The sequence below is a fragment of the Chanodichthys erythropterus genome, chromosome 10 (assembly GCF_024489055.1).
Source record: "Chanodichthys erythropterus isolate Z2021 chromosome 10, ASM2448905v1, whole genome shotgun sequence".
Lineage (NCBI taxonomy): Eukaryota > Metazoa > Chordata > Actinopteri > Cypriniformes > Xenocyprididae > Chanodichthys > Chanodichthys erythropterus.
This window is the reverse complement of record NC_090230.1, coordinates 36,573,481-36,588,653: the sequence shown is the minus strand read 5'-3', so window position 1 is coordinate 36,588,653 and position 15,173 is coordinate 36,573,481. Positions and strand designations below refer to the sequence as shown.

Sequence of the window (15,173 nt, the reverse complement as noted above, 5' to 3'; positions counted from 1 at the left end):
ACACGATTTGTGTGTACATTAGTTTTCCACTTAGGAAATTCTTAGAAATAAGTTCTTTAGATGATCTTAGTCATTTGAAGGACTTTAAGTCAACAACAAAATCAGAACCATACATGCTACACAAAGATATAGTCTTTTCCTTCACAATGAAGATGATACTACTTATTTGGAAACGGATGATCTTAAATGACCCAAAAATCATCATTTACTCAAACTCACTGTTCTAAATGTACACATTTCTTTCTTATGTGGAACGCACAATTATATTTTAAAGAATGCTGAGTTATCTCTCAAAATATGCTTTACGTCTTAAAACAGTTTATGTTCCGAGGAAGAAAAAGATTTAGAACAACATGGGGGTGAATAAATGACATGATTTTCATTTTGGGTTGAAATATACCCTTTATGTGTGCTTTACAGGCTTTACAGTTATGCAACAGCTTGAGATCATTTCTCTTCCAGGAATAGGTTGAAGTATTCTGATGAAGGTTCGAATATTTTCAGAGTCAAAATGTATTTTGCTGATAATCGAAACCATCTATAAAACATTGCATAAATAAGTGGATTCATGCATGAATTCATGCATAAAATCCAATACATTAAATTAATGACAAAAGAGTCACCTGTGTCTTGCCCAAGAGTAAGAGCAGCTAAATAATATGGTATCCAACATAGAAGATAAACCATTACAACAACACCTAAGGTTCTTGCAGCCTTTTTTTCTGACTTGGCCTTTTGGTCTCTGAGTGAGTTGATATGCTCAGCTTGATGTTTTGCTACAAGGCAGATTTTCAGATATAAAGAAATTATTAAACAACAAGGTGTCACTAAAGTAACTAAAACATCTGTTATGATATATCCCAACTTAATAAAAAGTACACATTTTCCAATACATGTAAGATTTTTCTCTGGATAGAGTAAAGACTCATACAAAAGAAAAAAAGAATATATGCTGGAAAATACCCAGTTTACAACAATAGAAAAAACTGCTCTGTTAATATTTACCCTTGATGGATATCGCAAAGGGTCATTCACAGCAATGTAACGATCCACAGATATAATAATCAAATTACCAAGAGATGCTGTAGTAACCACATACAAAATATAAGGAAATATAGAGCAAAAAATTTCTCCAAAGTACCAGCATGGCTCTATCAATTTGATGCCCTGTACTGGCATAACAATCAGTCCCACAATCAGATCAGCCACTGCCAGAGAAAAGATCAGCACATTGGTTGGAGTGTGGAGCTGTTTGAAGTGAGCGATGGAGATGATCACCAGCAAGTTCAGAAACACAGTGAATACTGATATTGTAGAAATTAATATGTACACAATAATGTACTCGGCTCCAGGTTTTACATTTTTGGTGCAAGACAAATTGTTGTTCGGAAAGCAGTATTGGATTGTTTCATTTTCTGTGTTTGTCACACCCCAGTTAGACATATTGCCGATAGCTCAATTTTGAGTAGACTCTATGCTTCATCAGAGAACTATTCCAAATCCATACAAAGATGCGTGTCAGTTTGGCCTCCTGGAGCTCATCACTGACATGCCTCTGTTATATATGTACAGAAAGCACAGAGACCACCCTTTCAACATGACGTTTGATTATTCACCTTTCGACCCACCTACTACTTATATATTCATTTTTTACAGTTACATTGTACGCATTAAAGTATCTGTAATGACACACTTTCTGTAGGTTTGACGTAAACTACTATCAGAACAAATCTTTCAATTCCACTCAAATATTTATGCATGTTAATACAATAAACAACCCAATACAATAAACATGTACAGTTTGCACAGACAAAGGACAAAATTACAGTCATATTATTACTCTGAAGTTTGCATTCCAATCATACTGCCATCAAAACTAAGCAAATTTAAGAATGCCATAAAATGCACACTTCAGGTCTGATTTTCTTGTCTGTGGGAAAAAAGAAAATGCTTTTTCCTGTAGAAATCAAGAGTAGCCTAGTATGAACTAACCTGTAATAGTCTGGTCCTAATTGCATTTCACTAACCAGTCCATCCCTTCTGTTTGTTCATGCCATGTCAGAAATATGTAAAATATAAGTTCACAAATTCATTTTATGTTGGTGGGTATTTTGGTTTGGCAGTATAAAGTGTCTATCAGTAAAGATTTTGCTGTATTGTGAATTTGCATGTAAATATAGCTACACAACATAGGACTGCTGAATGTTTTTAGAGTGAAAGAAACATTTTGTTCTTATTTTTAATAACAGTGATAAAATAAAATAACAAAACTAACTATATGTTCTTAAATATTTTATTGTGAAAAATTACTCATATTGTAAAAAAAGATTTGTCATATCTCCCAACTCTAGTAGGCATGAATTGTGTATTAACATTAATACATCATGATGCACCAAAGTGTGTTGCAGACCACTGAATCAGCCTAAAGAATAATTCACTGAATCAACTCACCAAATCTACTGAATCAACATGACAACTTCCATGATAATGCATTATCACTTATAATTATGCTGCTCTTACTTGCTGTGCCACCAAGAAAGCAAAATATATATTCTTTCTTTATACCAGTCTTTGTTCCTGGTTTTTCTATTTTTATAGCCATCATTTAGAAAACAGACAAATTAATACTCTCATCTGAACTGGCACCACCTTTACTCTGACAAGTCTAAAGCCACTTTTCCACCATCGGGCCAAACCATTCTCATAACGATTCAGCCTAACAGCTCGATTATATGCTGCTCTGGCCCAGCCAGTACTGATATGGTTTCATTTCCCACTGTGGTGGGCTGATAACAGAGTTCTTTGGGATGTAATAGCAATACATCAGTCACTGACTTGGTTACGCAGAAGTTTACAGATGATATGAGATTTAAGTAGCGACTGTGCTATGAATAATGATTAGATATTTCTTTCAATTTTATTATTAACTTTGCTCAAATCGTGCACTTGGCCAATTACAGAGAGACTGGCAGCCAGGCAACAAACAATTGGCCAATCCTGAGTGGCGACGTCACGACACACATTTACCAGCACAGTACAGCACAACCGTGCTGAGAAATCTGGGCCGAGAATGGTTTGTAACTGCCGTTCCGAACCAATCTCATGTGGAACCGGAACCATTCTGAGAACCATTTGGCCGACGGTGAAATATGGCTTATGATTCGACAGTGTTGTACAGGGAAAGCATCTGTAATGATGATGAAAGTGGTTATGACACAAACAACAGCAAGGAGTTCAGGCTGTTCAACTACACTATCATTTTTTAAACATTATATACATTTAGCTGCCTCAGAAAACTAGACAACAATCTTGTCTCCCATGCAACAAACATCCTGCTGAAGAAGCAGACACTAAGATTAACTGAGATTGCAGCAACATGTATATTAACTGGCCATCTAACACAGAGGCGATCTAAACGCAAAGTGTAAAGCGCACGGCGCAGGTGCACTCAGGGCGTGTCCAAATCCACTTTTGCTATTTTAACGACGGAAAAACGGTAATGAAAATGGGTTGTCCCTATTCTTTTAATGAGTAATGGGCGTAACGTTCAATAAACCAATCAGAGTGTCATCTCCCATTCCCTTTAAGAGCGAGATGCGCTCGCGCCATGGCGGATTGCTATTTACCTGGCGGAATTTGTTGGCGGAAAAGCTGAACGCAACTTTTCAAGAGAAGAAACCAATCTGCTTGTGCGCGAAGTTAAAGCGGGCTTGCAAATGCAGGGTTTCAAATAGCTCTGCGCGATGAGTCAGTTAATATATATGTGTGTGTATTGGCACGATTGTTCAATTAATTAGCCAATTTCGTTCATCATTATAAGTAGCAATAGGCTGAATTGAAAATAGGTAGCTTAATTCTAATACACGCAATGACTATTCATCATTACATTTTTATATTTATGTAGCCTACACAATAATATTCTTTTACACTGTAATCCTTTTGTTTTTAATATTTGGCATGTTTGTGTGATGCGCATCCCTGTGTGTAATAAGCAAAGTCAACGCGCACTGTGGACGCGCCCAGAGGCGCAGTTTCTACCAACGCGCTCTAACAAAAAAATATTGCGACATTGACTTTAGCCTTTAGACCAGGTTTGAGTTGGCCTATGGCGCAGTCTATTTTCAGCTCCTTAAAATAGCAGTGCGCCGGCAAATGCGCCTGAACACACCTCTTTTTTAGACCAGCACGCCCATGGGCGCACTAACTGGCGCAAATGCATTTACTAATTTAAGGACGTGGCGCTGAACGGGAAAACACGAACGGCGCCGGACGCAAACTAGCAAACACACTTGCGCTGCGCCTTGCGTCGCATTGCGCCGGGTGTATTATAGGGCCCAGAGACACTAGTGTTACCCTCGAAATAAATAGAGGAGAAAAAAAACATTTATAAACCTTATTATTTACTAGATGAGGCCGAAACCTTGTGTTTATGCACACAGAAACATTCACAAAGTCTTGTTTTCTGCCAAATATTCTAAAGTTTAAACCATACATTAAAGTGACACTTTTGTTTGTCTTGTACAAAGTTTGATTGACGTTCTAAGTGTTTTGGTGTAATAATGAGAAACCCACTCCCATTGGGAAAGGATCTCAGCTATAATCTCTATGCTAGCTCTGGTTGCCTCAGCTCAAGACTGTTTACCTAACACCTTTGATTGTTAGGCTTCAACAGCATGTTTAATGAGACTTTGGATGACAAATGTCTGTGACAAGTACAAACGGACTCTCAAGAGAGTTACACATTTTGTGTTGATTGGACACAAGTGGTCACAGAATCATTGCATAATATGTCAAGCACAGAGACACTAGAGACCATGCTGAACTTAATTTCAGACTCATTACATCATTAGTGTGGAGAAGACTGAAAACAAGGTTCAACTTTGACCCTTTCCTTTAAACTCTCACCTTCATGATGGAGTGGTTTGACAGGATTACTCAAATTACATTTTTGTCCTTTTCTTCTTAAAGATGATGAATCCACTGATTAACAATACATCTATCTACCTACTTTTCAGCCTGGGGCTCTCATGCACACCTACTGACCAATCACTTGCAATGATTTTTCCAACACTTTTCCAGTTCTAGATGTGGAATGACATGTATGTAAATAACAGCATTTAACAGAATTTTTTAGTTCCAATATGATGAAATATTTACAGCTGAAATTATACCTAGAAGCATGTATATTTACTATGAAGCATTTTGATATTTTATTAATTTACATACATTTTCTATACAATGACTTTAAAAATCATCATTATAATGTATATAATTAAATATTTTTACAGCCAAGTATGTGAAGAAACATGCATATTTACTTCAATAACTAACTAAAAAATTCCATTACTTCTACAGGCCTGAAAACCAGAATATTAAAACGACAGTCCTACATCCAAGTTTTCTGTAACTGTGGGAACCCTAACATTAATGTTGAAGGGTGTAATTTTTCTGATGGTAAACTATTTCTATTATATAAAGACAAATATAAATTAGCTATTCATGGGTAAACACTGTGGCTACATGGTGCTCTCAAAACAATAAACTACGTTTTGGCATGTCAACTTCTAGTTCAAATAATGGCTTGAGACTGACAGTAGCAGTGTTTAGCAAAACAATTTAGAAACTATCATTATTTTTGCAATATTTTTAGTCACCAGTTACACAGAAATTACACACTTCACCTTAAAGAACTTTAAGGGTGTGTTCACACTTATGTTTGGTTTGATTAAAACGAACACTGGTGTGATTGCTCTGTTAGCGGTTCATTTGAACATCTGTGAATGCTGCCATCCGAAACCTGGTGCGCACCAAACAAGCGGACTGAGACTGCTGAAAAGATGGGTCTCTGTCCGCTTCCAAATGAACTCTGGTGCGATTCGAATGATATATGAACGTTACACAGACCAAAGACATGAAAACGGGAAGATGAGACCCTAAAAAGGACAGAATCCTCACGCATATCGTTTTTTCTTGTCATAGTCGTGAGTTTGCCTCTCACAGGCATCAGATGTGCGTCCCCACACAGCAGATCATTTGTGTGTGTGACAAAGGGATTCCCGCCACTGTTTTGACTCCTTTACACATTTTATAACCTCTTAACGGGTTCCCAGCTGGCCAAAATACCATCATATGCAGGCTAAGTACAAACAAGGAGTGCACTTATCTCAGCACACAGCATTGTTTTGGATGTTCAGTAAGTTCGGAACAAATGAAACAAACGAACCGAACTACAAGTGTGAACGCACCTGATAGTTCACCCAAAATTAAATTCATATGTTTGAACATGTTATGTTATGATTTCTTTCTTCTGTGAAAAACAAAATGAGATAGTTTGAATAACTAACTCTTATAGACAAAAAAAAACAAAAACAAAAAACAATGGAATCGTTTTCAAAGTATCTTCTTTTTGGTGGGATGAACAATCCCTTTGACTTTTTAAAATGACCATACCTCTCTTTGGCTTGCACAGCAGTATAGGTCCCTCTCTGGAGAACTGTGTGGTGTTGTTCAAGCCCCCAGATGTTGAAGCTTTTGATCCAAAGATTAAGGCCTGTTGCTGGAGCCCCAAAAAAGGGAAGATATATCAGAAACTCAAGCAGAGGTTCCTCAACAAAATCCTTGTTGCAAAAAAGAGAATGTATAATGAACAGTATTTTCTGGAGTACAGTGTAATTTTGTAAATTGTAAAAAATACAATTTACACCCACACAGAAAGTGTTTTGCTTTTAAAATTTTACATTACGCTACTTAATTTAGCCTGTTACACCATCCATGGAGCTAACAGTCTCGGTTAACGAAAGAAAATACTTGGCATAAAATATTCAATATCTGACGATCTACATTCTTAAATGTTTACAAATGTCTTAACATACAGTTTTTACTGTATAAACTGTTTTAAAAGAACTTTGTACCTGAAATGGGGATATTAAACCAAACGCTGTTTCGCGCTTGAGAGTAAACCTGTCCCAAGAGCTCCCCCTAAAGGCAGACTGGTGCTGGTGCACTAATTTATTTTTTCCACTTTAAGTTTTATATTTAAAGCTGCAGTCCACAATTTTGGCCCTCTAGCGGTTAATAAACAGAACTGCACACATCTTGCGGAAGAACATTCTAGCCGGAGCTACTTTTCTCCGTGTATGTCTATGGCGAGTCACGCAGTTACTGTGATACTCTGCGGCAGGTCCTACCAGTCCGGTCTGAAATAGTCAGAATATAAACACATATTATAAGTGTACAATAATGATTCAGGGTAAGACAAAAACATGGTTTGGAAAATGGATTCATGTTGCACATTCTCATTATGTAATTTTTGTAAATTTTGAACACAAAATTTACAGACAGCAGCTTTAAAGAAACAAGTTTTTTCTAAAAAAATATATATTTCTGGTACTGTCACAGGTAGAAATGTGGATTGCGTTTTTGTTCATGGCTTACTATAGATTATGATATTATAGATTATGATATTATAATGGACATTACCTGATATAGGCTGTTGTGCAATTGGTTATGGTGGATTCCAGATCTCCCTTTCCACAGGTGTGATCCTGTGTGATGATCTGTAGTGGATCAAGGAATGGATATGATCTATATAGAATGGGTAATACAATCATCTGGATAGACTCAGATGTTTAATCTTACCGCTTGTGTACTTGCAGCTCAGGCGCACTTTTGCAACATGCAATCAGTTGTTTTACTAAGTCACATTGCTCCAGATTTTTTTTAAAAACATACACTTTCCTTCCACATTGATAGAGAATGCTATCCAGGTTCTCATCTGTTTCTTTGTTTGGCCTTACTGATGTCTTATCTTCGCTACTGACTAGAACAACAACAGTGTTTTCCTCCATTTTCTTTCCAAACTTTTGCTGAAAATATGCAAATGTTTCCATATCTGCCTGAGAAACATGTTAACGCTGCAGAACAAATAAAAGCATACATGGACACCTAGATGATGTCTCCATATACCTCTGAGTTACAGCCTGAGACTCTTGAATAACAGTAATCCATCTGGCTCCTATCTGCAGTGATATCTCATCATCAGATGTTGACTGCTCTGGCAGGAAATGATCATACCCAACAATTTTATTTCCTACCAGACACTTACACCATCTGTTTGCCCCTATCAGAAGAAAATGTATGTCTCCACAGAACTTCTCAGTGTGGTCGTGTCCTGTAATGAAGTTCACAAAAGCATTGTTGACTTATTGGAAAGATTTCAAGGTGACATTTCACCATAAGGTCTATCTACATTATGAGCAGTTTTGAGATACTGAGCTTCAAGGTTTTTGCATTCCATTCAACTGTGTAGGTATAACCTTTTTGTTTTCTAAATAATAAGTCCCAAAAAGTCCCAAAAATGGCTTATGATGATTCGACAGTGTTGTACAGGGAAAGCATCTGTAATGATGATGAAGGTGGTTATGACACAAACAACAGCAAGGGGTTCAGGCTGTACAACTACACTCTCTCATTTTTAAAACATTATATACATTTAGCTGCCTCAGAAAACTAGACAACAAGCTTGTCTCCCATGCAACAAACATCCTGCTGAAGAAGCAGACACTAAGATTAACTGACATTGCAGCAACATGTATATTAACTGGCCATCTACCACAGAGACACTAGTGTTACCCTCGAAATAAATAGAGGAAAAAAAACATTTATAAACCTTATTATTTACTAGATGAGGCTGAAACCTTGTGTTTATGCACACAGAAACATTCACAAAGTCTTGTTTTCTGCCAAATATTCTAAAGTTTAAGCCATACATTAAAGTGACACTTTTGTTTGTCTTGTACAAAGTTTGATTGACGTTCTAAGTGTTTTGGTGTAATAATGAGAAACCCACTCCCAATGGGAAAGGATCTCAGCTATAATCTCTATGCTAGCTCTGGTTGCATCAGCTCAAGACTGTTTACCTAACACCTTTGATTGTTAGGTTTCAACAGCATGTTTAATGAGACTTTGGATGACAAATGTCTGTGACAAGTGCAAACGGACTCTCAAGAGAGTTGCACATTTTGTGTTGATTGGACACAAGTGGTCACAGAATCATTGCATAATATGTCAAGCACAGAGACACTAGAGACCATGCTGAACTTAATTTCAGACTCATTACATCATTAGTGTGGAGAAGACTGAAAACAAGGTTCAACTTTGACCCTTTCCTTTCCAAACATTACATCATGATGGAGTGGTTTGACAGGATTATTCAAATTACATTTTTGTCCTTTTCTTCTTAGAGATGATGAATTCACTGATTAACAATACATCTATCTACCTACTTTTCAGCCTGGGGCTCTCATGCAAACAGCATTCACATAGGGTTCCCACACCTACAGACCAATCACTTGCAATGATTTTTCCAACACTTTTCTAACTCTACATGTATGTAAATAACAGCATTTAACTGAATTTTTTAGTTCCAATATGATGAAATATTTACAGCTGAAATTATTCCTAGAAGCATGTATATTTACTATGAAGCGTTTTGATATTTTATTAATTTACATACATTTTCTATACAATGACTTTAAAAATCATCATTATAATAATTCAGTATATAATTAAATATTTTTACAGCCAAGTACATGAAGAAGCATGCATATTTACTTTAATAACTAACTAAAAAATTCTGTTACTTCTACAGACCTGAAAACCAGAATATTAAAACGATAGGCCTACATCCAAGTTCCCTTTCAGTCGATCACGTTCGACGTACGTCAGTAGTGACCGACGAATTGGGATATCGCTTAGAGAGCCCTATCATCTTCGTGTAAACTAAAACAAGCCAATGGAATTGGCGTGCGATATTTGCATAATGCGCACCGCCCCCGACAGGTGTATATAAATAGGAAGCAGATGCAATCGCACTCTGTCTTTCGCTTCGGAGCCATTCACTGGTGTCCTGTTTTAGAAGACTCCTTTCTTCGTTTGTTTTATTCTAAAACATTGCCTCAGAAGAGGATTTACAGCGAGCTTTCAGTGCTGGTGAAAGGGCACGTTCAGCGAGGTCGCGAGTCTCAGAGGAGCTGAGCTATAAGCTCGAAAACTGCTGTTTTCACAGCAACACAAAGAGTGTGTGCGTGTGTAGCGATTTGGGCCGGTTCCTCGGTGTGTCAGGGAGTGATGTACCTGACACATCGCGTCGCTCCCTGGGTGCTTCAGCACGAGTGAGTTGACTTCCCCTTCTAAAAGAGCTTTACAGACGAACCCTGACAGTATGTCATTTCGTCTGTGCGTTAATGGGTGCGGTCGTTCCCTGGTCCCTGCTGATGGGCACAATCGTTGCATCTCGTGTTTGGGCATTCTGCACGCTGAAGCAGCTTTTGTGGATGGTTCATGTTCCCATTGCGGGAACATGACTATCGCGATGCTGAGGTCGAGACTCTCCTTCCTGAAGTCTCAGGAAGCGGGGGTCCCCTCTCCTATGCCGCGTACGACCGTTTTTTCCGGCCCCGGGAACCGGAATGACGGTACGGCGCTGTATAGGAAGGGTGACCGGAGGATTACGATCAGGGCTTCCCTGCCGAGCAGAAACGCTCCTCGGGCCCCTGCCGCCTCATCAGCACCGCAACCCATCGTGCCACCGTTGGTTTCCGCTGGGCCCTCTATGGACTGTCCAGCCGTTACCTTTGGTGTGCTGGCGGCGGATCGGATGTCGATCGCTGCATCGGAAGGTGAGCCTCGGGGGAGGATTCTGACGCGCTGCCGCCCGGGACGGTAGCGTTGCCCGAGTCGGATCCCGAGCTCACGGCTGTGCTCTCCCGGGCCGCCTTGTGCGTCGGGCTTGAGTGGAACCCTCCACCCTGTCCCGGCCCATCTCGGTTGGACGATTGGTACTTGGCGGGGGGTCGCGCTGGTCAAATCCAGCGTCCCGCCCCAATGCCTTTCTTCCCGGAAGTACACGATGAGGTGACCAGGTCTTGGCAAGCTCCGCATGGGGCTCGTACAGGGCCTGGTCCCTCGTCCGCCTTCACCTCCCTGGACGGTGGGCTAGCCAGGGGGTACGCGAAGATCCCGCCAGTCGAGCGGTCTGTTGCGACGCAGTTGTGTCCAACGGCCGCTGGCTGGCGCGGTGAGCCGCGTCTCCCGTCCCAGGCCTGTGAATTCTCAGCCGGTCTGACTGAGAAAGCTTACAGTGCCTGTGGGCAGGCTGCCTCTGCCCTGCACGCGATGGCCCTTTTGCAGGTCTATCAGGCAAAAGCGCTGTCGCAGATGCCCCAGGAAGGTCCTGACCAACAGCTGCTTGGGGAGCTGCGCGCTGCCACTGACCTTGCCCTCCGGGCAACGAAGGTGACAGCGCGTTCTGTTGGCCAGGCGATGTCTACTCTGGTAGCCCAGCAACGCCACCTCTGGCTGACCTTGGCAGACATGAGGGAGACCGACAAACATCGGTTCCTGGATTCCCCCGTGTCTCCGGTCGGCCTTTTCGGCGACGCGGTGGAGAGCTGTGCCCAACAGTCCTCCGCTGCACAGAAGCAGGCTGAGGCTATCAGTCATGTCATGCCACGGCGGTCCGCTGCTGCCTCCACCCAGCCGCCCGTGGCTCAGCCTCAGCCCGCTCGTCGCCGAGGGCGCCCGCCTGCGTCTTCCTCCGCCCCTGCTAAGTTGGCAAAGCAGCAGCCTACACCAGCCAAACAGCAGGGTGCCGGGCGCGGACGTGGTGCCCAGCCCGTCTCTGCCAGCCAGGTGGCAAGCGGTCGGGGAAAACTCGGCCCTGAGACGGGCGACCAGGAGCGGAAGGTTCCTGCCCTTTGGGAGAGTATTCCATCTGCTCTCCCACCCCCGGAGGAGGGCCGGGGGGGATTTTGTGGTGGCTGTCCATCTACCGCCGCTGGCTCTCCGGAGTCCAGCGGTACCCACTTTGCCACAAAAAGAGCAGTTTCCTCAAACTCCAGGTCACAACAAGGGGTGTCTGCCAGTGTGCCAGGCTCCGCCTCGCTGCTGTCAGCTCCCTCCCCATTCGCCAGCAGGTGGCAGTGTGATGGTGCAGACCGCGTCCCGTGCGCCGTCTCCCATGCACACTGCTTCCTCGCAGAGTCCGACCCCACTCCGGGCCGCCCTCAAGCCGTCCGAGTCGGGTCCCTCTCTGCCTTGCTGCCCCACCCCCGGTGCGTCTGTGGTGCCTTTGGTCCCGCTGGCTCAGTGTCTGGAAGCGTGGATAGCGCTCCCCAGCCTGTCCAGTTGGCTCATTCGTACTATCAGACTCGGCTATGCGATTCAGTTCGCCCGGCGTCCCCCGGTCTTCAGGGCTGTCCACTTCACTCAGGTGTCGTTGGACAGTGCTCCTGTTCTCCGGGTGGAGATTGCTGTCCTCCTGGCGAAGGGTACAATCAAGCCGGTCCCTCCAGCCGATATGAAGTCGGGGTTTTACAGCCCCTACTTCATTGTACCGTAAAAGGGCGGTGGGCTACGGCCAATCCTGGACCGTCCCCAGGATTGGTTTGCAGCAATAGACCTGAAGGACGCATACTTTCATGTCTCGATTCTGCCTCGACACAGACCCTTCCTAGGTCGGTCTGCGTTCGAGGGTCGGGCATGTCAGTACAAAGTCCTACCCGACATGGTTGTAGCTCCCAACCGGTTGGGTCTTCAGGTCAACTGGGACAAGAGCAAACTCGCCCCCGGGTAGAGGATCTCTTGTTTCGGTCTCGAGCTAGACTCGGTCGCACGGACTGCGCGTCTCACCGAGGTGCGCGTCCAGTCGGTGTTGAACTGCCTGAGCTCGCTCAAGTGCAGGACAGCGGCTCCACTGAAAGATTTTCAGAGGCTCCTGGGGCATATGGCATCTGCAGCTGCGGTAACGCCGCTCGGATTGCTTCATATGAGACCGCTTCAACACTGGCTCCGCGGCCGGGTCCCGAGATGGGCGTGGCAGTGCGGCACGCTCCGTGTCCCCGTGACACCGAGCTGCCGTCGCACCCTTGTCCGGTGGTTGGACCCTTCGTTCCTGTGGGCCGGAGTACCCCTCGAACGAGTGTCCAGGCACGCTGTGGTCTCCACAGATGTCTCTGCCACGGGATGGGGGGCCACGTACAATGGGCATGCAGTGACAGGTCTTTGGACGGGGCCTCAGCTGCATTGGCATACCAATTGCCTCGAGTTGCTAGCGGTTCATCTTGCGCTGGCCCGCTTCAAGGAGCTGTTGTCAGGCAAGCACGTTCTAGTCCGCTCACTAAGCACTGCGGCCGTTGCGTACACCTACCGTCAAGGTGGTCTACGCTTCCGTCGCATGTTGCAACTCGCCCGCCATCTCTTGTTGTGGAGTCAGAAGGATCTGAGGTCCCTTCGGGCCACTCGTGTCTCAGGTGTGCTCAACCGTGCAGCCGACGAGCTGTCACGGCAGCATCTACTTGCGGGCGAGTGGCGGCTCCACCCCCAGGCGGTCCAGCTGATTTGGCAGCGTTTCGGCGAGGCCCAGGTAGTCCTGCTTGCCTCCCCGGAAACTGCCCTCCGCCAGTGGTTTTATTCCCTGACCGGCGGCACGTTCGGCACGGATGCCCTGGCACACAGCTGGCCCCCGGGTCTGCGCAAACATGCGTTTCCCCCAGTGAGCCTTCTTGCACAACTCATGTGCAAGGTCAGGGAGGACGGGGAGCAGGTTCTGTTAGTGGCTCCGTACTGGCCCACTCGGACCTGATTCTCAGACCTCGTTCTCCTCGTGACAGCACCTCCCTGGCCGATTCCTCTGAGGAAGGCCCCCCTGACTCAGAGACGGGGCACCCTGTGGCACCCGCGTCCCGATCTGTGGAACCTCCACGTGTGGTCCCTGGACGGGATGCGGAGGTTCTGAGTGATCTCCCGCAAGCGGTCGTAGACACCATCACTTCCGCTAGAGCTCCTTCCACTAGGAATCTCTACGCGCTGAAGTGGAACCTGTTCGTCGAATGGTGCGCCTCTCGCCGAGAGGACCCCCGATCATGTTCGGTCGGATCCGTGCTTTCCTTTCTGCAAGATGGGTTGGAGCGAAGGCTGTCTCCCTCCACCCTCAAGGTGTATGTTGCCGCCATTGCCGCACATCACCATGCAGTTGAGGGTAAGTCCCTGGGGAAACACGATCTGATCGTCAGATTCCTGAGGGGGGCCAGGAGACTGAATCCTCCTCGCCCTTCCTCCGTACCCTCTTGGGATTTGACCCTGGTTCTCACAGCTCTCCGGGGTCATCCCTTCGAACCTTTGCAATCAGTCGACCTGAAACTAATGTCTCTTAAGACGGTTCTTCTGGTTGCATTGGCTTCCCTGAAGAGGGTAGGGGATCTGCATGCATTTTCGGTCGACGAAACGTGCCTAGAATTCGGGCCCGGTGCTTCTCACGTCATCCTGAGACCCCGGCCTGGATACGTGCCCAAGGTTCCTACCACTCCCTTCAGAGATCAGGTAGTGAACCTGCAAGCGCTGCCCTCGGAGGAGGCAGACCCAGCCCTAGCTTTGCTCTGTCCCGTCCGCGCTCTGCACGTTTATGTGGACAGAACGCGAAGCTTCAGGACCTCAGATCAGCTCTTCATCTGTTACGGAGGCCAGCAGAAGGGAAAGGCTGTCTCCAAGCAGAGGATGGCCCACTGGATAGTGGATGCCATCGCCTTGGCGTACGAATCCCAGGGCGTGCCTTGCCTGCTCGGGTTGAGAGCCCACTCCACCAGAGGGGTGGCCTCTTCCTGGGCGCTGGCTCATGGCGCCTCGCTGACAGATATCTGTAGAGCTGCGGGCTGGGCGACACCTAACACGTTCGCTAGGTTTTATAGCCTACGTGTAGAGCCGGTATCCTCGCGTGTACTCGCATCCACTAGTCGGTAGACGTGTTGTACCCACTCTAAGTGTCGGCTTGCAATGCCATTCCCGCCACTGGCCGGATACGTGCATACTTTCACTCCAGTCGCGTTCCCCGCTTGGCGAACCCTGTCGAGTTCCTCCGCCTCCCCCTTCGGCTCGGACATTGCGGAGTGTCTGATGCCAGGCCTACATCCGTCGCTGACGCTGTCTGTTGGCTGGGGCCCATATGTCGTGACCCCTCTACGTGAGCGGTCCCATATGTGTATTTTCCACGGTTTAAAACTCCCTACGGGCCGAGTCCGTGTCTTTCCCTTAGCAGAGCCAGCTCTGCTGTCACCTGTCAGATGAGTCTCCCCTAACCAGGTGGAGCCATCCCAGGGACTCCATATGCGTACTGCCCC

The 15,173-nt window shown here is 45.1% G+C and overlaps 1 protein-coding gene across 1 annotated transcript; it reads right to left on the bottom strand.

Annotated features, from left to right (window-relative positions):
* Positions 1-447: 447 nt before the first annotated feature.
* On the bottom strand, positions 448-1,443 carry LOC137029483 (trace amine-associated receptor 13c-like). Its single transcript, XM_067399097.1, has one exon. The coding sequence runs from the start codon at positions 1,441-1,443 to the stop codon at positions 448-450; it is 996 nt and encodes a 331-aa protein (XP_067255198.1).
* Positions 1,444-15,173: the final 13,730 nt, after the last annotated feature.